At 42.0% G+C, this 23,781-nt stretch overlaps 1 protein-coding gene across 1 annotated transcript in view; it reads left to right on the forward strand.

The window, feature by feature from the left end:
* LOC133109434 (phosphatidylinositol 3,4,5-trisphosphate-dependent Rac exchanger 1 protein-like) overlaps positions 1-18,554 on the forward strand; it is a 77,351-nt gene extending 58,797 nt beyond the window's left edge. The window contains exons 22-40 of the mRNA XM_061218757.1: positions 1,081-1,259; positions 1,584-1,745; positions 3,242-3,452; positions 4,572-4,854; positions 5,197-5,370; positions 6,875-6,963; positions 7,474-7,556; positions 8,079-8,169; positions 8,539-8,667; positions 8,803-8,844; positions 9,562-9,779; positions 10,234-10,336; positions 10,853-10,996; positions 11,475-11,589; positions 11,825-11,891; positions 14,351-14,526; positions 15,796-15,898; positions 16,165-16,232; positions 16,560-18,554. Coding sequence (XP_061074741.1) covers positions 1,081-1,259; positions 1,584-1,745; positions 3,242-3,452; positions 4,572-4,854; positions 5,197-5,370; positions 6,875-6,963; positions 7,474-7,556; positions 8,079-8,169; positions 8,539-8,667; positions 8,803-8,844; positions 9,562-9,779; positions 10,234-10,336; positions 10,853-10,996; positions 11,475-11,589; positions 11,825-11,891; positions 14,351-14,526; positions 15,796-15,898; positions 16,165-16,232; positions 16,560-16,602 — 2,480 coding nt within the window. The 3' untranslated portion in view covers positions 16,603-18,554. The remainder of the gene's footprint in view (positions 1-1,080; positions 1,260-1,583; positions 1,746-3,241; positions 3,453-4,571; positions 4,855-5,196; positions 5,371-6,874; positions 6,964-7,473; positions 7,557-8,078; positions 8,170-8,538; positions 8,668-8,802; positions 8,845-9,561; positions 9,780-10,233; positions 10,337-10,852; positions 10,997-11,474; positions 11,590-11,824; positions 11,892-14,350; positions 14,527-15,795; positions 15,899-16,164; positions 16,233-16,559) is intronic.
* The last annotated feature ends 5,227 nt before the right edge of the window (positions 18,555-23,781 follow it).

Below are 23,781 nucleotides of genomic sequence, written 5' to 3' on the forward strand. Positions count from 1 at the left end.
GAAGGAGACAACAAAAGCTCCGCTTAATGACGGCTACGGCGGTGTCAAACGCCCCACGTCCCCGGTCTGCGGGGTCGCGACCTTCCCTCCGGCCCCGGGGGAGGGGTGCGAGGTGGCGGGGGGGGCTCCTCCCCGCGTCCTGGCCGGCGCGCCGCGTGGAGACCCCGGGCACCGGTGAATTTGATCAGCCTAACAAGGTTGTTCACATGAGCGTCTGTCTGTTGTCTTCCTGCACGTCCCATCTGGAGGCCGAAAGGATGGGTGTTGAAAGGACATCCTGTGTTTTAATGCCCAATAAAGGCTAAGTTTAGCCCACCGCTCTGAGGAGGACGGACGGACTGCACAGGCCTGCAGCTTCCTCCTGCATTCGGCGGTCAAAGGGCCACATTCATCAGGCTTTAGTTTGCCCATTTCCACGCGTAGTAAACTTCTTCCACACCAAATTAATATCTTCAATGTGAAGATACAAAGGAGACCAACAGCCTCTTTATTGTTTTGGATGTATAAAAACTTTGCAAATATTCTGGATACTTCAGTTGGCTTCAGTTCTTTTTCCAAACATAGTGTCATAGGAGAAGATTTGGCCATACATTTTGACTAAAGTTGCCCTGTTTGTTCAGTTCTAGTTATTAAAAAGGTGTTGCAGATTGGACAAATATTGAAGAACACTATTCAGGTTTCCATAAAAATGCAGTGTATTTCTTATTTTCATATATATGTGCAAGTGAATAATGGCATCATCATCATTATTATTATTATTATTATTATTATTATTATTTATATAACTGTGCAGTAACTATTTTGCTCTCATTGATTTGAGTGAATGGATAATTTCCTGACGGGAAAAAAAAATGGAAATGCTAATGTGGGGGAAAACTCTGTAAGACGTGAGGCGTAGGGTGGCCACTGGAGCCGTATGCAGTCTCTGTGTGGGCACTGTGACACCCTGTAACCCGTTATCTCTTCTCCTTCTGTTCCCCTCTCCCCTTTGTCTGTCTTTAAAACAAGGAATAAGAAAAACTGTCCCCCATGTTAACTGCATACTCCCTTACTCTTTTTTCGTTTTGTTTTTAAAAACAGCAAGCGACATAAGGCAGTTAACCGTCTCCGATGACGACGCACCGTTGGTCAGTTTGGCTGTGGACAACGTGCACCTGGAGCACGGGGTGTTCTACGAGTACGTGAGCACTGCTGGGATCAGGAGTCACGTGCTGGAGAAGATGGTGGAGCCCAAGGGCTGCTTCAGCCTCACGGCTAAGGTACACACTCCAGCTCAGATAGAGAGATAGTACGTTCAGATAGAGAGATAGTTTCTCACCCGTGCAACTGCTGAAATGCTGAACCGAAATTACATCAGCGGTCTGTGGCCTGGGTTTCCTGTGCCCTTAACTTAGAACTTGGTACAAGTGATATTTTTCTTCATTTACACAGTTTGGTAATTGACTTTTATAAATAAATCTTGTCAAGTTGTGTTTGTGAATTATTATGTGCATTTAAAAGCAAGTCGAAAGGCTGGTGTTGATTGAAGAAGGCCTATGTACATTTTGGTGGCGTGATATTTAGACAGTTTCAATTGTTATCAGATTTTAGAGGCTTTTGCTGCTGACGACAGCCACTTTGTGAAGAACTGCAGCCGCCTGATCTCCCAGAGCGACCGCGTGGTCACCATGCCGCAGTACGAGTTCAGAAACATCTGCGACACCAAGTTGGAGAGCGTACGCAGACGTGTCGTCAGCTACCAGCAGGTAAGTCCAGTCCTCCATATGCAGACGTGTCAGTAGCCGTGGAGAGGTAAGTTCCACGCCGCAAAACATATGTGGACGTGACAGCTACCGGTGGGTAAGTCATGCTCCAGGGCAAGTTGGAGGTCAAATGCTGACTTGTCAACATCTGCCGCAGATAAGCCCTGTCATCAAGCCAGAGGCTGGGAGCACCTAGCTAGATGCCCCGTTCAGTTAGCCAACAGCAGGGTGACAACAGTAGCTACATGCACACTTGCTCTTTAACCAGCATTACCCAATGCCTTTGAGGGTGAGATCACATAGGCCACTGGTACAGTAAAAAATATCGATGCCACTTCCTTTAACCGTGACCTTTTTAGCAGACTGCACACTCAGAAGAAGCCATTTCTGACTTTGTTTTGACAACTCAATGTCACACTGTTAGTGACAAGCTGTTTACAAATTCTTATCCTTAGATAGAATGGTGGTATATGGATTATTGAATGGTGAACCCAGAAAATGTGTACAGATAAAAAAAAAAAGAGAATACACTACTGCTTATATTTATAAAGGAATCCATTTACAAGAGAACAGCTGTTTCTTCTCGGCACATTACATTGTGAAGTTTGTGCTATATCGATGTCTATGTGCCAAGTTTTAACAGGAAGCAAAAGAAACTTCAAAAGGCTATTACAAGAGCTAAATTATGGCTGAAATCATTGTATGCGCATTGCTCTTTTGGGCCTAAATGAACTCTTTGATTCCTTAATTCCACCAATTTCCCACTGTGATTATTGTATTTTATCATTGTTCCTGCGGTTATCAAAGACAGATTAAATCGTAATACGAAACTGATTGCTTTGTGTTATGGCCTGGCAGACATTTAAAAGGCTTATATTGTGCTGTTAACTACAATGGCATTGTAACACTGCAGGTGGGGTAAATAACATTCCCAAATGACTAGACAAGATAGCGGGCCAGCCAATGCACCTGAATGAATGCAGCCTGACAGTAACTACTGCAAATGGACAGAATACACGCAGACCCTGGAGACAATATGCACAGTTCCAGTATCATTATGCAGCATTACAAATGCATGATTATCTTGGAGTACATTTTTCTCACTACATTATGGGTTTTCATTATGGCTGTCTATCTGCCTATATTAAAATGATAATATTATATTGTTTATTTATTTATAATAAACAATATAATATTATCCTTCCCTCCCCCCTTTATCTCTCCTTCTCTCATTCCTTTTCTCTCTATCTCTCCCCTCTCCCCTCCTTTCTCTCTCACTCTCTCTCCTCTTTCTCTCTCTGTTCTCTCTCTCCCTCTCCTTTTCTCTTCTCTCTCTCTCTCTTTCTCTCTGTATCTCTCTTTCTCTCTTCCTCTCTCTTTTTCTCTCTGTATCTCTCTCTTCCTCTTCTCTTTCTCTCTCTCACTCTTTCTTTCCCTCTCTCTCTTCTCTCTCTCGCTTCCTCTCTCTCTCCCATCACTCTCTCCCTCTCCCTCTGAAGTTTGCTCAGGAGCTGCGGAACAAAGCCTGGCCCGTGTTTAAGCAGGCAACCCATAAGCCCCACCCCCTGGGCTCAATGGACTTCGTCCCCACCAACTGCCACCTGAACCTGATGCAGGTGTCCTACCCCAAGAGCACCACCTCCGCCGGCCGCACCTTCAGCATCCGCTTCGGCCGCAAGAACTCCTTCTTTGGCCTGGACCCAGAGCAGGGTGAGCCCTTACACCCAGCTCCAAGTCTGTGACTGGTATTTATGTACCAGTCACAGGATTAATGGTCACAGGTGTAATGGGAAAGGTATATCCGGAGTGCGAGTTTGTTTTCTTCTGTCATTCCTGGAGAGGTGCAAAGGAGATAATTAACTTCCCCAGAAACGTTGTTTATTTATTGACTGATTATTTTCATACTGCAGCTAGCACGTTTACTCCGACAACAGGATAATTACCCTCTGCGGTGCCTGAGAGTGAGTAATTCACAGCTGTAAACTAATAATTAAAAACATACTGCTTAAAACTTCTCGGGAAATTAGGGCAGTTTTCCCTCCCTCTTCTCAAGAAATGTTACCCACAGTTAACCCTCCCGCGTAAATCTCTGAAGGCTACTCTTACAGAATGAATTCTCTTCTTCTCACATGAATACACATGCGGATATGTTGCAAAATCTTTGTATTGTGTTTTAATGGCTTAATGGCTTAAGGGCATGAAGCTGAGGGAACATGGAGGCCGTGTTCTGCCTGGCGGGTGGGTTTGCCTGGTCCTGCGTTGTGTATGGCGTGATGAGATCGTCGTCTGTCTTGACGTGCAGTATGGCTGCTCATGGCTCCAGAGACCCTCCAACTGTGGAAGCAGCAGGCGGAATTTGACCAGAGGGCTCGATGTCAGATCCCGTTACTTTAATGTTCAGGAATCTGTTTGGCAGCTCTGTGTCATGGAGACGTTTAGCGCTGTTAAATTAAACATAATAATGTAGCTATTATACTGTGTGTGTTTCCCTGGGCCATCCAGTGTCGCAGAGATATTAACCAGCTTCCTGTGCTGTGTGTAGTGTAGTGTAGCTTTGCGATTGCCTAATGAAGGTGGCACTCTTTATAGGAACTTACATGATAAGTGCTGTAATAAACCCTTCATTATAAGTCATTTCATAACAATGAAGAACATAGTTTTCATAATAATGAAGGAAAAAGATGTGCTTTATCGTCGAAAGAAACTCTTGCGCATGTTACAGTGAATAAATGGCGATACAGGTTGACGTGTTGTTCTGGGGCTCAGGCTGTAGAAGTTTAAAACACAGATGAAGTCTGTGTTTGATCTGTTTTATATGTGTCTCCACAGCGAACCTGAACCCCATGTCCCACACGCAGCACTGCGTCACCAGCATGGCTGCCCCGTCCTGGCACTGCCAGGCCCAGGAGGACGGAGACGAGTCCTGGTCGGGGGAGGCCAACGGGAGCCTGCTGGACTCCAGCCTGGAGGGGAGGTCCGTCCATGAGGAGGGGGGCCTCAGCTTCCTCCTCAAGCAGGAGGACATGGAGACGCAGGACTCCTACATCCGCCTCTTCAACCGCTTGGACATGGCCTTGAAGGAAATGAAGCAATATGTCGCCCAAATCGATGCGTATGTACAGCATCACCCACAACACTGTTACTGTTGAGTAACAAAACCAATCTGATTAAAGCCGCCTTAGATTCTCTCCAGAAGAGCAGACGTATTATTGCGAACATAAGTTTGTAGTGCTTTTTATTCCAAGCAGAATTTCAGTGGTGTTGTGTTTCACTTTGTTTCAGGATGAATGATAATTTAGTCAAAATGGAGCAAAGCATTATTATGTTATTAATTATTATATTCTTAATATATCACTATTCTATATTTCTGTGACAGCAGTAGCCAGAGCAACATGCTGTCCACACAGGCCGCTTGAGGTTAAAGCTCATTTGAATGGACTTTTCTCTCTGCCAGGCTCCTGTCCTCCATAACTGAGCCTGAAGTCTGTGAGACCGCCCCCACGTCCTCGGAGGAGGTGGACCCGGACAAAGCGGAGCACTGTGGGATCAAAAGGGTCTGCTTCAAAGTGTCCGAGGATGAGCAGGAAGACTCCGGCCATGACACCATGAGCTACAGAGATTCGTACAGGTGAGGCGGAGAGGCCCAGTGAATGGACAGGATGAGGCAGATAAGACGAAGCGTGCGCAGTTTATATTAGATTATATTATATATATTATATATATATATATATATATATAATATATAATATAATATATTATATTAGAGGCTGAGCTGTCATCTCCCTTTTGTGTCGTAACGGAATGCAGATGGTGAAAAGCTCAGCTTATGCAAAGCATTTGTCCACATCATCTGTTATGTTGAGTTTTTAACTGATAAAGGAGAAAAAACTGACAGATGGACATTGGCCCGATGCAATTGCCCATGGCAATATGCTAATCTTATCGTACGTCATGTAGACGTTTATCCAGATGGACGTGTTCCTGACAGCTACCCACTGTGTTTTTAACAGCCTTGGAAAAACTTTTTCCCCCACAAGTCTCAGTTGTGTTATTATTTTGTCGCTTTTCTTGTGCTGGCATATGACATATGGCGCTGCTGATGCTTAGTCTAGGTTTACCAGTCATAGTTACTGGACTGGACAGACCAGGCCAGTTGCAGGTGAGGTGCTGCTGAGAATTCGGACAGGTGGTGTGTTTGACTTCCAATGAGACTTTGCCGAAAGCGTCCCAACACTCAAAAACTGCATCCTCCTTTCCTTCACTACATGCTATCCTATACCAAAGTATGGGGGGAGAAGATATGTGGAGGAAAGGAGGATACATTATTTGTGATTATTGGAACGCACCTTGCTTTTCCTGGAGTCTGGGGCAGCTGACCCGCTGGCGATGATAAACGTATTGCTGAAGTAATATTTTTTTGGAATTAGTTGTGTACTCTACCTGTACAGAACAGTCCATGCATGTGTCTGCATCCCAGATTTAATCCGTTAAAATGTGCAGCCTGAATCGGTGTGAGCTGTGTTTGTTTTCATATCTCTGGGGCAACATTCCTGTGGTTCACTTCACACACAACATGTCACTGTGGTTTGAGTCGGTGCCGAAGGCTAGCCGCAGTGCAGTCTGGTGCCCCCTGGAGGCCAAGCCACCAGCTGCCAAAACCACCTGTGCGTCTGTTTCCCTCAATTAAATTAATTGCTTTTGGTCTCTTATAATCAGCAGCAGTCTGCCTTCAGTACTGTTGGTTTTTTGTGCCCCTACTGTTCTTTAATTCATTTTTGTGTGTTTGTGTGAATTGGTCAGGTTGAAGAAATCAGGCAAAATACATTGTTGCTGGACTGGTCGGAACACGGAGCACAACTATACAATTCCTAAAATTAGTTCTGCAGCACATCAAGAAAATTCTGTTTGCCGAACAATTCAAAATTCTAATTCAGAGTTGATGATTTATTTTTTACTCATCAGTGCATGTAAATGTGAGTGGAGAAAACAGTTTAATGATATCCATGCGGATCATATAAAGAAGTTATAGTCTGTTAAACGTCAGTGTAGCCACTGCCTCACTGCAGAATGATCTGTGGCTTGCCATGAGACTGTGACTTGAGCTGATCTCTGGCCTGTTCTTGCTCTTGTAGCGAATGCAACAGCAACCGTGACTCCGTGCTGTCGTACACAAGCGTCCGCAGTAACAGCTCCTACCTGGGAAGCGATGAGATGGGATCAGGTGAGGGTCACCTGTCAAATGCATCCCCACAGACCACCTCTCCTCAACATGGCTGTGCATCACCGTTAATGTTGCATTCACGGTTCCTCGTGCTCCTTCACATGTTCCTATGCGGCTGTGTTGCGCTGCTAATTTGAGGGCTGTCACACACGCTCATGCCCTAAAGTTTTACCCACTTTACTGGAACCCATCTTGGAACCCAAGCAAGTAATACACATTACTTTGAAATGCTCAGGAAAAATACTGTTCTAAAGGAAATATAAAAATTTTAAAGAAATACTAGTCGATTACAGACATTGTCTGTAATACAGCCATCACAGAACATTATCACTATTATTCTTTTTTTCATATATATATATATTTTAAAAATTATTATTAGGCTCCTTTCACTTGTTGTGTTGAAATCACTTCTCAAATAAAACAGCAAAGCCACACAACGGACAAGTTGATAATACTAAAGACTAAAAGAAAGCAAAAGACTAAAAAATGTCATTTGCTGTTGCTTTCCAGGTGACGAGCTGCCCTGTGACATGAGGATCTCCCTGGACAAGCAGGACAAGCTGCACGGCTGTCTGGAGCACCTCTTTAACCAGGTCCAGTAACCCACCCGAGCGGCACACTTCACAGGCCCCGAAAGGCTTACAGTCCTGGGGCAAACCTGTACCCGCAGACCCTGGACCACATTAGACAATGTACCTTTCCTTTTATTCTTCTGGGTCTGGCTCTGGAAAAGGCTTTCATGTAACAGGAGAACAGCTGGGGTCCGTCTATACTCTTCCACAATCCACTCGGGAACATTTTGTTCAGATGACAAGCATTCAACATCTTTAGCGCATTAGCTTCAGGTTCATTCCGCTCCTCTGCCCTCCTGTGCCTGAGTTCACACCGTGCTTCCATACTGGCAGGTGCTCGCACTGTCTGGGGTCCTCCACCACCCTTGTGTGACCTTTGAACTTGTCTCCTCAATGTCCTGTACTCATCTCCCGCCAAAACCGTTTGAAAGCATGAATTTACATTGCCGAGGGGCTGTGAATCGCCGCATTGTAAAAACTTGGCCGAAGGCTGCTTTTGCTTTTGAATGAAGCAGGGTTTTCTCGCCGTGTTTTTGTTTGCAGGTCGACTCCATAAACAGTCTCCTGAAGGGCCCTGCGATGATGAAGGCGTCTGAGGAAACCAAGCATTTTCCAATGGAGCACAGTCGCCCGGGTAACAAAGTCTCTTTCACCGAGCTTAATTTCCACTGCACGGATCTTCTCCTGTAGCAACAAGACATTACTGTGTGAAGGTCCAATGACCTATTTATAATATTTATTATTATTGTTGCTGTTGACCAGGAGGCATTCCAGTGTGTTGACCTTCTATAGTATATGTTGTTTGAAATGGCTGTTAGGAAATGACTAACCCTTGCCCTCCAAAATTATGCAAAAAAGGGGGAAAAAACTTAATGATTTCCTGTTTTCACCGTTTTTTCAGACACCAACAGCAGCTTAGGCTGAAACACATCCACCTCTCTTTTCCTGATGAAATGGCTGTAATGTCTGTGAAGTCTGTTACATCCCTCCTTTTCCCCCGCAGACGTGTGTCACACTGAAGACTGGACCCAACGCTGTCGCTGTCTCATCCACAAGAACATCCAGGAGGATCCCTGGAACCTCCCCAGCTCCATACAAACCCTGGTGGAGAGCTTGCAGAGATCCGTAGAGGGTAAGGTGCCCACACACACACACACACTCACACACACTCGGGTGAAGTGTGTCTGATCAGCAAGCCTCCTGGGACCCAGTGCGTCCCAGCAGTGAAATATAATGAGTTTGAAATTCCTTCACGGCTGTGTTTCAGATGGCAAGAATCAGCTGCTCCTGGCTCTGCTGAAGTGTACAGGTAATCCCTTTGAAATGCTGTTACATCTCCCCATTCATCTTTAGGTCAGTAGCTAGATAGTCTCCTCCAGCTGTGCATGTATACAGTAGCATCTCTCCCTACTGTTAGCATGTTATAAATTTAGGTACGTTGATTCTGGATTTCCATTCAACCTTACGCAATGGTACCTTGACAGTGGCACCTCTAGGATTCAAAACTGTAACCTTCTGGTGACAAGTAATGCTGTGTGTATTGCACCAGTCTGCTTATGATGTTGCTTGCTTTACATGTTTTACCTTAAAGTGGCTGGATAGCGCCTTTCCCATGTTCAGTAAAAATATGAATATGAATGGATGAAATATGTATTATTGTTGATATACTGCTGTTGTTGTTTTTCCCATATGGCTGTCTGGCTTATTTGATTTCCAGTGATCCACATTCATCATTTCCACAGACCAAGTTTATTACCAGGGTGAAAAATTGCGGTCTATTCCGAAGCTGATCACATTCCGTGGAACATATGAGATCTGTTAATGAGCTCTTATTGTCATCCCTAAATGAGCTCTTGCTCCCCATCCAATTACAGTCATTTAACCGTTTTCACTGAAGAGTAATGCCTTGCTGCATTGCCTTTGAGGGTAGTGTGCAGCCTGTTTTGAGAGCCACTGGCGTTTGCGTTTGAACGCGCTCCGGTTGAAGGCTGTGCTGAGCCGCGTTTCCGTACCCTCGTGTGCGCAGACACAGACCTGCAGCTGCGCCGCGATGTCATATTCTGCCAGAGCCTGGTGGGGGCGCTCTGCACCCTGTCCGAGCAACTGCTGGCCGCCCTCAACTTCCGCTACAACAACAACGGCGAGTACGAGGAGGACAGCAAGGAGGTCAGCCGGAAGTGGCTGGAGCAGATCTGCGCCATCGGGGTGCTCTTCAGCTTCCAGTCCATGCTGTCGCCCCATGTGGTAAGAGACCCCCTGCGCCCTACACAAGTACAGTGTCATCTAGTTTTAGCACAGGTACGGCTGATAAGCACACACAGATTCTCCAGAGTTCGCTGTTAAGTACCTGGTCATACTGCGATGTTGAAAATATACCTTCAAAAAATACATTCATTCAGCCATTCATTCACTCATTCACTCATTCATTCATTCATTCAGTCATTGAATAAAGATTAATTCATTGAGTAAAGATTCAGTCATTAAGTAAAGATGCTGAGTCAGGCGTGTACGTCCACAGACACTGTGACCCTTGGTGTCAGTGCTGAAAGTGAATGCCGTCTTCCTGGTCCAGCTGGGTACAATGCCATTTCAATGGTCTTGTTATCTGAAAGAATACAACTTCAGAAAATGATTGTCACTTGTTTGATTCTGTTTGGTTTCCTGTTGTTAAATGTCATACTGTTGCATTGTCCAACAGCAGGAGGAACGGACAATGCTAGAAGACACCAAGGCAGCGCTACTGGATTTGGAAAAAGTCACTGTCCACTTCCGGCAACTGGAAGATGAATGCCTGGTCACAAGTGAGATCTGCATTATATGCCTTCTTTTTTTGAACATTGTCTTCGATGGCCAAATTAATCTCGGATTAATTTACTTCAGTCACGTCTGCACACAGCACACAGCAGAACATTATATTATCCTATAAACCAGCCTCTTTCTTTCTGTGGTTGGTGGTGGGTTGTTGCAAAACAACACCAGTCTGTTCCATCTCAAACATCTTGTCTCCTCTAAAATATTTCAGCAATATTCACCACTTTCACTGTGTAGCTCAGTGTGAAACAGTTGGAACGATAACAAGACATTATGTTGTCATTATGTGTCTAAATCAATAATCAATCTTTCAATTTGTATAGCTCATTTCAACTGAATGCAATACACTTTACATAGGGAAAGAAATCAATAAAAATAAAACAATGTGAGAACGAATGATGGCAACTAAATAAAAAATAGATGGATACACAAACGAATAAATAAATAAGTGGATAAATAAAGCATATTTCTCAATGGTTAATGCACCCCCCCCCCCTCCTGTTCAGACTCCCCAGTGCACCACCACGTGGAAGGCTGCCGGCAGGCTCTCAGGATCACCCTGTTCCTGGACAGCTGCCACTTCTGCAGGCTGCCCGGGCGACTGCGGAACGGAGGGTGCCTGAGGCTCCACACCGTGCTCTTCTCCAGAGGTGAGCCAGCCAGCCGTGCAGCCATGTTTACCGCATACCCAGCTGCAAGCTTTCTGCTCCTGTCCGCATAGATTACACGGCTCTGTACTCTGTGCGAGACTGCGAGAAGCAAGTACTCTAGTCAGAGAGTGTTGTCTCCACCTAGCGGCAAAGATTTGCTTTGTCTACTCCACCATTGTACATTTTGTTTCAAATTGGCTGAGCTTTGATTATCAGAATCATAATAGCACAGGTATTGTCTAATTGTTTCTCAAGACTACACAGTGACCAATATCAGAAATCAAGGTCTGAATGATTGGTTTTACCAAATGTCGCATCAAGGTGCAATACACATATTAAGCTGATGTTGAGGTGGTACTGTAAATAACATGGATGTGTGCGCATGCACATGTGTGTATGTGTGTGTGTGTGTGTCTGTGTGTCTGTCTGTCTGTCTGTCTGTCTGTCTGTCTGTCTGTCCATACGTGCATTGTGTCAGCACTGGAGAGGCCAGAGGGATTGGCGGTGCAGGACTGTGTGCCCATGGAAGAGTTTCAGCAACGCTCCAACGCAGTCTCTCTGGAGAAGGCCAAAGCCTACTACCGCAAGCTCAGGTACTGCCCCCGGCTGGGCACAACTTGGACAGAATATGAGAATTCATCTAATTACATTTGAAACTTCACAGAAAAATAATGGCTTTCTGGCATTTCATTTGAAAATACTGAAATACACAGATTTCATTTTCAAATACCGATTTTACAGTTGCATTTACATGTTTTCATGTATTTGGTAGACAGTGCTGGCAGATGAATACTTTTCTAAACCTTTGTAAATGTGTTTATTTTTTAGGGCATTTTACCTGGAGAAATCCAATTTACCCACAGACTCCAACAGCACAGCTGTTAAAATAGATCAGGTAAGATTCATGTTTTGAGGTGTAATGTATGTATACAGTATTTTCTCTCAGTTCTCTTGTCTGGGATCATCCTTATTGAGACCACCGGGTGGTGCCAGAGGACATGAAGAATCTTCTTCCGATGACTTCAGCTAAGCTATTGCGCTCAGTTGATGTAGGAGGAAAAAGTTTTTTAATAATAATAATAATAATTATTATTATTATTATTATTATTAGTTCCTCAATCAACCAATTAACCAAGCTGAATTGATACATGATTTAACACAGGCAGGCTTGTTGAATCTAAACCTCAGTCATATTGATCTGTACCATTAGAGATAAGTAGTCACCACAAAGCTTTTACAAGCACACTATACCACAAAAAATGAATGAGATGAAAAAAATGTTGTTGAAATGTATCTGACTGAAAAGGGTACAAGGCCATTTCTAAGGCTCTGTGCCTCCAGTGAACCACAGTGAGAGTCTTTATCTAAATTTGGAACAATGGTTAATCTTCCCAGGAGTGGCTGCTCTGTCAAAACCTTCAAATGCATAGCAACTACTCATCCAGGAAGTCAAAAAAAGATTCCAGAATAATATCCAGAAGATCTGCAGGCCTCAGAAGCCTCCATCATAAGAAAGAGATGGGGACAAAAATGGGATTTAATGCGACAGAAGCAAGGCAGAAACTACTGTATAGATAAGCAAGAGAAACTTCAATGCTGGGGGACTTTTTGGATGACACTGGTCTGGCAGAAAAGCAAATTTCACCAAATATGGGGGGTAGTAGTGTGATGGTGTGGGGATGTGCCTGAAAAGTCTTAAGGAGAATGTCTGATCATCTGTCCATGAGCTGAAGTTGAAGGGTAATTTCGTTATCCAGCAAGACTATGAACCAAAACACAAGGGAAAGTCCTTGGCTGAAAATAAACAAAGTTTTGGAGTGGCCTAGTTAAAGTCCTGACCTGACCCAGTTGAGATGCTGTGGCTGGACCTGAAATGTGCAGCTCATGAACGAAAACCCACCAATTTGTCTGAATTAAAGCAGCTCTGCAAAGAAGGGTGGGCTAAAATTCCTCCACAGTGATGTGAAAGATTGATATCAAATTATAGGGAGACTTTGGTTATAGTTATTGCTGCTAAAGGTGGTTGTTTGATTTATTTATTTTTATTAAATAAATAAAATCATCATGTTCCCTTATTAAACGAATATTACACCAACAGACTTGGCTTCTAATGACCTGCAAGCATTCAGTTTGTTTGTATAAATTCACAATAGCAGGAAGGGGAGTGGAAGGGGGCATATTCTCTTTCACAGCGCTGTATTTAACGATGTTTCATTTGCTGTGTCATCGTGGTAATGAAGGAGTGTGGGGGAACAGCTACCTGTAATCATATTTCTAGTTGCTAGGCCACATATTCATTAGGAATGGTTATTTAGCAAAACAGCGTACTTTCGTTTGCTTGCTGATTAGTACAAAAATAATCTGACAGATTCTGAATTCAGTGCTACCAGTAATTGTACCTTACCATGTTCCAGAATATGCCTGTGGAACATAGATTTGTTTGGAATGTTTTTTGGAATGCAACAGTGACAATCTTTGCAACAAGGCAAGTACCTAATTTAGAGCAGAATTGCATCATTTCAAATCTGGTATCCAAAACAGAAGACCCAGCTAACATAAAATGTTCTCACAGTTTTGCTGCTATGTAGTGGCAGTGGTCTAACATTGACAAAACATTCCAGTAACATTGTGAGAACATTTTGTGATAGCTGGGGAGAAGTGTCACAGGGAGACCAATTATATCTGTAGCAAGGAGCTCATTATACAACGCTTGAGTGTTATTGAAGCTACTGAAATAAGATTCAGCTACATGGCCAGCATGTATTGAATGTGATTTTGATTTACAGTAGAGAAGTACATTTTAACAATATAAATAAACGTTATCATACAGAACAGAATAATAAATAAAACGGGAAGACTGTTCAAGTTCTAATAAGGATCTTGATCTGAATAAACTGGAGCAGCACTAGTAGTTTTTTTATAGTCAGAACCACACTACTACAAATGCATTTTCCGAGTAGCACTGTAACTGTGTGTGAGCATTATGCATGTTTTTTGTTGCACCAGCTCTCGTGAACTTGTTTGACTGCACTTAAACACATCATTAGATAACAGCATTTGCTTTGATGAACATAATGGAATTTGTTCAACTTTCGTTTACTCAGCAAAATAACTATGGTCAATTAAGCACCGCGTGCTCAGACCCCAGAGCTAACGAGGCAGCTGGCCTGATTGCTTCCGGATCCTGGCGCAAGAGGCTGCCTTGTGACACACGCTCAGTCTGTAGCTGGATGAAGGCGTGATCGCAATGAAAAATGTCCACCTTTCCCTTGACCTCCTGGTGACCTCCTACATCCCGCCCGCCCCCCCCCCCCCCCCCCCTCACTGCACCACCCTACCCCCCCACCCCCACAGCTCCTACGCCCTCTGAACGCCCTGGACGACCTCTGTCGGCTGATGCAGTCCTACGTCAACGTCAGGCCCAGCGGGAGCGCCCATCCGTCGGGGGTCAGCGTCTTGGCAGTGTCCTCTGAGCTGTGCGACCGGCTGGGTGCCTGCCACATCACCATGTGCGCCACCGGCATGCAGAGGTAACCTTCCACCAAAAATAGATCCCCACACTGCTACAGAATTGCTGGTATAGGAGATTATTAGGCTGTGGACTTGGGTTCATGCATTCAGGCCTCGAGTCTATTTTGCCATTGCGCATTGTTTCTGTAACTGTGTGAAATAAGTCTTGTTTTCTCCTTTCTTTTTTTAAAGGAGAGTGGGCAGGCTCCACTCCTTTACTATTTTTGCTTTATTCAGACAGGGAGAAAGCAGATAAACAGGGTAACAGATAGAGAAAGAGAGGGTAACAGATAGAGAAAGCAGAGAGGGTAACAGATAAAGCAGAGAGGGTAACAGACAGAGAAAGAGAGGGTGACTGATAGAGAAAGCAGGGAGGGTAACAGATAGAGAAAGCAGGGAGGGTAACAGATCAAGAAAGAGATGGTAACCGATAGAGAAAGCAGGGAGGGTAACAGATAGAGAAAGCAGGGAGGGTAACCGATAGAGAAAGCAGGGAGGGTAACAGATAGAGAAAGCAGGGAGGGTAACGGATAGAGAAAGCAGAGAGGGTAAGCAATAGAGAAAGAGATGGTAAAAGATAGAGAAAGCAGAGAGGGTAAATCCTAGAGAAAGCAGGGAGGGTAACAGATAGCGAAAGAGAGGGTAACAGATAGAGAAAGCAGAGAGGGTAACAGAAAGCAGGGAGGGTAACATATAGAGAAAGCAAGGAGGGTAAAGGATAGAGAAAGAGAGGGTAACCGATAGAGAAAGCAGGGTAATGGATAGAGAAGATATGGGGGCTTAGAAGGTGGTTCAACACTTTGAACCTCTAAATGTTTTGCTTGCTTCTTACTCTATTTTATTGACTTACACAAGAAGTGGCATTAGCAAAATTCCTTCAAGACCAAACACAGTGATTGCATATAGATTTTACAGATATAAATATGTATGTATTTAATTATAAATATTTATTCTGCATGTCAAGAAATGTACATTTTCATTAAAGCATTACTTTAGTCAATTTAGTTAATGCGTTAGTAAAGTGTGAGTATTGTCGTTGCTCAGCTTCTCTGTCTGGAGGTCAATAAAATGAAAGCCTGGGGTAGGCCGCAGCCTACACCCTGTCTGTGGATACACTGCTGTGTGCTGTCTGAGGATCCCCCTCCCCCACCACGGTGGCTGAGTCAGGATCCACTCCGGCTCACTTCCTGCTCCTACGCATGGTGGCATGCACCACTGATGCAGCCGCAGTTAAAGAGTTTCTCTCATCTCTCTCTCGCTCCCTCTCTCACTCTCTCTTTCCTGGACAGGTGCACTCTGAGCATCTCCCTGGAGCAGGCCACCATCTTGGCTCGCAACCATGGCCTGCTACCCAGGTGCATCATGCAGGCCACCGACATCATGCGCAAACAGGTAGCTATCACGGTGCATTACTAAAGAGAAGTAGTGACCCGGCGCTGACATTCATTGTGAAGTTATCCCGCGTCTTTTCTTGAATTTCAGCGCACGTTTGCCCACCTCCCCTCCCCATTAATTTAATCAGAGCTCCCAATAGAAATGGACATTGATCGTATCCATGTGTGAAATAGTTTTGTGTAGGCTGTTAGTATATCAGGAGACACTGCCCGTCAACGAAATGTGATTCAATTGAAAGGAACGGCTGTAAATCTCTCTGACAGGGGACACGGGTTGAGATCTCTGCCAAAAACCTGAAGGTAATGGATCAGATGCCTCCCTCTGCACCAAGGTACATTTTATTATGTGTACAATATAACCGACTACCACTGTTAGAGCAATTGACCTCTTCAGATGAAATACAAATAAGCACTTTGACATAAGTAACATAATATTTTGATTTTTTTTAGATCATTAAATGTCATTTAAATTGTCAAGGTATATATTATAGTGCATAATTATGGACAAACAACAACTTCAAAAAATGTAATTAACCTCAATGACATGAAGAAATAGGTGTCATGAATAATGATTTGTTTTCCAGTGTCACAATCCCTCTCGTGTGTATTTTTTCAGATTGCATTATTACTTTTTTTATTGACTTGTGCTCTTTCCTTAGGCTCTTCAAGTTGTGTCTGCCACCTTCTGATGGAGACCTATAAGGGACAGTGAAATCGAAAGTTATTTTAGCCGTTCGAGCTGTTATTAGTTTCACTAAGATTCTGACATTATAAAAAGTCTCCAAGGAGGGTTAGCAGGTTCTCTCTGGAATCCAACCTTAAAGAATCGCCGAGGAGATCTGCTCCACCTAGCTTTGTGCTTGCAAGAACATCTTGGTCAGAAAGACGCAGTTTCTCAGGAATGGCCGTCGCGACCTGCAGCTGAAACGTGCGTTTGTAACAGGGATGTCTCCGCTCCTAAGAGACGGGACACAACAGCGTCCGGGCTGGCCCGTGCGGGGCACCTGGAGGAGGTATGGAGCTTCTGGAGGAGAGAGGACCCCAGCTGGCTACGTCGGAGAGGGCCCGGGTTCTGATCCAGTCTTCTGATCGAGTCTGCTGATCGGCACGATTCCTCTACCCCGCCACTGATCGCTGCGTTATACACTGGCTTAGCGCTGCAACTCATCGACCATGTCAAACACCTCTCTGAATTATTCATGGGATGATGGATGCGGAGGAGCCACTGGAGAGGAGACACTCAAGGGCCTGCGCTCCGTCCCTGACCCTGGCCATTCAGGAAATTGTGTTTGCGGACGTGCCAGGCAAGCGTATGATCACCGCTGGCTGGATTAGCTTAAGCCGCTACAGAAGCAGCCAGCTCCGTACATGTATGAGTCTGTAAAAATGTCATTAACCCCTTTGGTAATTTCAGGTATACAACATTTCATTACTTGCATTCCAAGCCATGCATGCTTTTTCATTTTAATCATTTTACTCATCTTGTTTTAAATTGTGAATATGACTTGAATCAGCCAGTGTTGCAATGGAGGGAAGATGCCAGTCTTAATATATTCTAATTCTAAGCTATGGTATACATGTACAGTATGTTTGACATTTTTGAATAACACAATGCTGAAAGTGTTGTTGCCAACTGAAATAATTTAAACAGCCGTTATCAGGCATAATATGAATCTAGAATGTGTGACCTGAACACAGTAGCTCTTAAATGAACATGTTTTCTCTATAATATGGTGTTAAACATCTAAGGATTCAGAAAAACAAAAATGTCTCCAATGTGTTACTCAATTTGCAGAAAAAATTTGAAAGTGTAAAAATAGCTCTTATCATGATGTCATTTTTTGTATATATTTATAACCAGAATGTTTAATCTATTGAAAGTGACCAAGATACAGTATGTAGTAAGTGTTTGCAGGAGAGCAATATTATTATTTATGAAGGCATTAAGAAGGATTTTATTGCGTTTTGAAAAGATACATATTTTTCTAATGTGCATATGAATGATGTGATTGATAGGGCTGATAACAGAGACAGGCCAGTGAGAAGGCTATGATCATGGTGAAAGGTATTGAGTGTATACGGCTGAAAAGGACACATTCTCTTGACAGATGACATATAGCACTGCACTCTGTCACTGCTGTATGATTTCAAGCCTCGGCAGGGCCAATTCAAAAGGCAGCTGGGTTTTCATGTGGGAGAGCCACTTTGGAAACATATCTGGTCGGACGTGCCATCTGTGTCAGGAAGTTTCCCCAACTAAGCCATTTCCCAAGGGATTAATTTTTCTTTCATTTCAAGAGCTAGATAAGATGCACGTGTAAAATTGGTGAGCTGTGACCATTTTGTAGAAATCGGCCTGGGACACCCTTAATATTAAGCACATTTTCATCTAAGATATTATGGTGAAATTATTTTCGGTTTGGACAGTGGAACAGTCAGGTGAGTGAGCCACAGCCAGTAAAAACCAGGAACAGCAGTCATTAAAACCTGATTGCAGATAATGGTTCATATAATATGACCTGTGCCAGTGTGGTTTGGGTTACACAGCACAGAAATCTAACTTTCTAACGCAGCATGATAAAATATGCATGTGTGCACCCACAATGAAGAGAATAAATGTCCATTCCTTTGAATTAATTTGAATGGAAAAGTGATTTTATTGTCAGCAGTCTTCATTTATTGTGTTAGTTTTCTTATTGTGGGTGAAACATCAGCATCAGTCTCAGGCATGTACTGTATTCACGAAGCATACCAGGAGCAGTGGCCCAAGATCAGTGCAGCCTTCTGATTCGATATGGAAAAGGGTGGGAGGGGGTCAAGGTGTGGTGCTTTGTACCTGCATGCCCCAGGGTTCTGTCATGAACATGAATGAATTGCACTTTCAACATACTGTACTGTCAGTCTGGTTGAAACAAAATTTTAGAGAGTGGTTTAAAGCCATGTGAATCTGTTTGAGACTGAAAGTATAAATTAAGCAATTATTGATTATTTATAAACAGGCCCATTAAAACCACCAAGAACATGACAGGCAGCACTGTTGAGTTTGTTTTCCTTTCTTCTTTTTTCAATTTGCATTGCATCTACTTACTTTGAACTGCCCTTATCATTAAGAACACACTGATAATTTAAGAAGTATCAAATTCACCATGCAAGTGCTCTTTTTACTTGACTTAACATATGCACGTATCATAAGTCCTAATTATTATCTTAATTTGAAGCAGTGCTCTTGCATTATCCTTTACAATGTGTACTTTGGTGTTTTCATTTGAATTGGTGCTCATATTGCTTTTGTAAAAACATGATAATATTTGTAATATTACTTTTGGCATTTTTATTGACAGCAACAACAGTAAAATGCCACACTTATATACAATCACTGAGCACTTCATTAGGCACACCTGTACACATAGTTATTCATGCAATTATCTAATCAGCCAATCGAGTGGCTGCAGTGCAATTTATAAAATCATGCAGATACGGGTCAAGAGCTTCAGTTAATGTTCACATCAACCATCAGAATGGGGAAAAATGTGATCTAAGTGATTGTGGAATGATTGTTGGTGCCAGAAAAAGTTGATCTCCTGGGATCACGCACAACATTCTCTAGAGTTTGCAAAGAATGGCAAGAAAAACAAAACATATCCGATGAGCAGCAGTTCTGTGTACCTTGTTAATGAGAGAGGTCAGAGGAGAAGGGCAAGACTGGTCAAAGGTGACATAAAGGTGACAGTATTGCAAATAAACACACTGCAGAAGAGCACCACTGAACACACAACATGTCAAACCTCTAAGTGGATAGGTTACAGCAGCAGAAGACCAATAAGTCCAAAATATATGTCTGATAAATGCCTAATAAAGTGCTCACTGAGTGTATATTTTCAGTTGGACCATACAGTGTTCATGTGCAATAACAATTATTTTATCATATTACAGAATGTACTGATGACCACTGTATAATGGCTGGTGTTATATGGGACAGGCATGTGGTCTAAAGCAAGAAATATACAATTTAGGTAACTTATATGCACAGATTAATTTTACAGTGTTTAGGTTGTCAGAAACTTTTTCATTGTGTGCAAAAAAGTGTCTGTGTCAGTCAAAAATGTTTAAAAAAAATTAAAATGAAATGTTAAAAAGACAGTATTAAAAAAACAGAAATATCCATTTAATGTTTGAATTATAATGTGACTGAAATGACACCAGGCCTTGCCAATTCAGTTGAGAATTCCTTTTTATAGGAACTTGCTTGTTAACCTCTCCTCAACTCTTAATGCCTCAACCACAGCCTCAGTGCAGTTCTACTTTTGCTGCTGCTTTTGTGTTTTTAGTTTTTTTCTTAGTCTATTCTGACTTGATCTGTACATGTCTGTAACCTGGATTGAAACACATTTCACGGATTACTGTAGTTATTTTCTTCTTTTTTTGTGCCTTTAAAGGGTGATATGGATCTAAATTGTTTCTTACAGTCTCTGAGAGATCAACAGAATAAATCCCAAAAAGGTAATTTCATCAGTATTCATAGCAAGTACCTCTGATTTGAATATGACTAGCTAGCTAAAATGAACGTAACGCATCATCTGTACATTATGAATATTTATCATAGAAATGCATGGTAGTATTGTAATTTCAGCTATCATCTATTTTATCTCCCAAATCAAATTATTAAAACCTCAATACAAGAAATTATGACCTGTGAAATTTTAGCTGTTTAAATGCCTGGAAAATAAATTTAACTCCAGAACATGATTATATACCCATGGAAAATTATTATTAATTATTACATTCTCATTTGAGGTTACGCATCTGTATCTCCCTTATGTGGGCACCAGAACATGTTTTAAAAGCGCGTGTTCCTATTAAGATGTAGTCAGATATACTGCTGATGCTGATAAAACACGGTGTGCAAATTTCAAAGTCAGAATAAACTAGTCAGAAATGGCAGGAACCAAGTGTGTACATACTGTATTTAATTATATGATAGAAATGTTTTTGTTTGAATACCTCATTAAAATGAAGGGAACCATGTTAGAACAGAGTAGCATTTAATGTGTGTGATGATGGCAATCGTTTTTCTTTTTTCAATCCAGCCAATAAAATAAAGGAAATGTGTACCACTTATGGCGGATTTGGCTGGTTTGGTGTGCATTTCTCAGGCATTGGTCATCTGGTCCTCTGTGGAAAATGTGGAAAAGCCTTGAATGGCTTTCAGAGTCGGACTCCTAAAAAGTGCTGTGCTCTCTGAACAGAACAGTGTGGGGGTTTCTGACTCTTAAACCTTCTGTTGTACCGTCTCATCAAGGCAATATGGCTGCCGGATTAAGTTGTTGCAATGAGCATCATCATGTCCTTCTTTCAAGTAACGATGGTCTGTCCTTTGCCTTCAATTGTATCCATAGCAACCCAGTTAACCAATTTCGCTGTGCAGGTACAGGAATCCCTCTTCTGTCTTTGAATGACTACCATTCAGAGGAACACTGTTGTTAGGCTGCAATAAGGCCAGTGGTCACTTTCATCTTATTTTACAGTAATGTGATTACTTACAGTAACAGAAATATCAAAGGCCCAATATAGTTTATTGAATAATTATATTTGTGTTGTCATTTTATTAATTCAAAGGCAGAGTAAAGCAATGGTTCAATTTTTTTTCAAGTTTTTTTAAATTTTTTATGTTTGGGTAACTAGTTCCTGTAATATTAAATTGTAATGTTTTGTCTCCCATATTTTCAATGTGTATGCTTTGTTTTATATGTTTAGTGTTAATGAAATATAAACATTCTAAGAGTTACAGTTTGTTTCAGTTTGTTACAGATGTAACTGCTAATAAAATATTTACAACATACTGTAAAATGTCTTATGCATTGTAATTTGATCGTCAATTTGAGGTTACATTCTGGGAGTCTTTTCTTATTGGTTTGAATCGTGGAACTAAGCTGCTAAGATGGTTAAGACTACAGTATTGAGCCACAATGCATATACATAAATGATATTTATTTTCTGTCTAATTAAAATAGCAATAATATTAATAATAAAATAGTCGAAGAGATCGATAAGAATGCCCTTTGTTTTATATGATGTATGTATATATTATTTATATTAAAAGTTGAGAGATAACATTTCATTGAATTGCATTATGATCAGTCCTTCACTCCACATCCTTCTCTATCTCTAATTACAATAGCCTAGACTATATATTATAATTACATTCACTATCTCTTAAACCTAAGATTCACAGCCCTAGTTCATTATAAAGTGATGAGGCATCTTGCTGAAGCCATATATAACCAGTGAAATCACCTGCAATTAAAAAGAAAATCCAGAAGTCAATTTAAGATATCCTTTAGTCCTTCTGCCCTCTCTTCTGGATTCAAGCTTCATGAACTTCACTACCCTAGTTTTGCTACTGCTGCTGGATGAATGACACTGGGTACTGTACAACCAAAATAATATCATGTTGGTTATAAACAAAATATAATATATTGTCTGGATTATGATTACAATGTGACTGTAATATATATTTTTTTGGACACACCAAACTGTTTAAGACAAAATAAATACTTGCACTTACTGAATCTATGTCAAGGACATGTTTGTCTGAATAGAGGCCACAGATTCTGTGGTTACCATTATATGGTTTCTACACACACACACACACACACACACACATACACTCGCACGTAAACACATACTCAATGTATGCTTATGTAAGGTGTTTTTCAATGTCCTTTTTTACACTGTCAAGCAAGTTTAGTGTCATTCCTGTCATCCATACTGGAGCTTGATTGTTGTATAAGCTGGTAAAATGCAGCAGAGGTTTTTGAAGCTGGGAGCTTTAACATGGTTAATTGCCTTGTGAAGAATAGGTGTGCACTCAATAATGTTAATATTACGCCGTACTACATGTTGCTATAGCAATAAAGTGGAGTGTATGGATTTTCTGCAAAAGAGGGCACAAGACAAATATGACATTTGTCAGTTAATTATCATGCTTTCCATGCATGGATAGATTGGGGGTGCTCATGTCAGCTTATGTAATATCTATGTTGGTGACAGGTATGAAACATATTTGGATATGACTTGAGATTTGGCAAGGCAGGATAGAGCTTTATTGCATGAACCAAGGTGGACAAGGATATGAAGAGAATCTGTGTCCCCATCTTTACTGGCAGATGGCAGTGTGTCTATGGGGTGCACTGTAGGAGACAGGAGGGGCCGCAGAATCCTGGTTTTCCTGCGCTGGCCTTGGAGGGAGAGAACCCGTGGTCGTCATAGAAACAGAACAGTGAGGATCAAAACAAATGCACTGCCCAAGCTGGGGCTTTCTGGAGCTGGATGTGAAAACATTCATATTGTCTCTGGCCTTTTTCTTAAATTAATGATCATGGCAAATCTCTGCGCATTACCATGCTACAAGAATTCCAATGAATATTATGTTTAATTTGTTCTTTTCATTATTTATTTTATAGAGTACTATCAGTGACGATGTGGTTGGCACTAATTGCATTATGTCTGCCATTGAACTCCAAATTAAATGCTTTTGTGTGTGTGTGTGTGTGTGTGTGTGTGTGTGTGTGTGTATTATTATTATTACTTGTTTTAGGTTTCAGATCTAATATTTTTCAGGAAGCTAGGTTTTTTTTTTTTTTTTACAATGCATTTTTAACCCTGATCTGTTGGTCTGGGCACCATGTGAGGTGTAGTCAGTGATAACATACAATTTTAACACTTCTTTGAAGCAGTGGTACTTTGTGATATGAAATGCAGTAAACATCTGCACATCTACAATAGCAGGATTTGTTTTTTATCTTGCCTGCCATAGTGTTAGTCTTCATTGAAAGAACCCTCCATATTTTCAAGTTGGCAACATGGTGTACACTTGGCACC

The sequence above is a fragment of the Conger conger genome, chromosome 14, assembly GCF_963514075.1.
Source record: "Conger conger chromosome 14, fConCon1.1, whole genome shotgun sequence".
Lineage (NCBI taxonomy): Eukaryota > Metazoa > Chordata > Actinopteri > Anguilliformes > Congridae > Conger > Conger conger.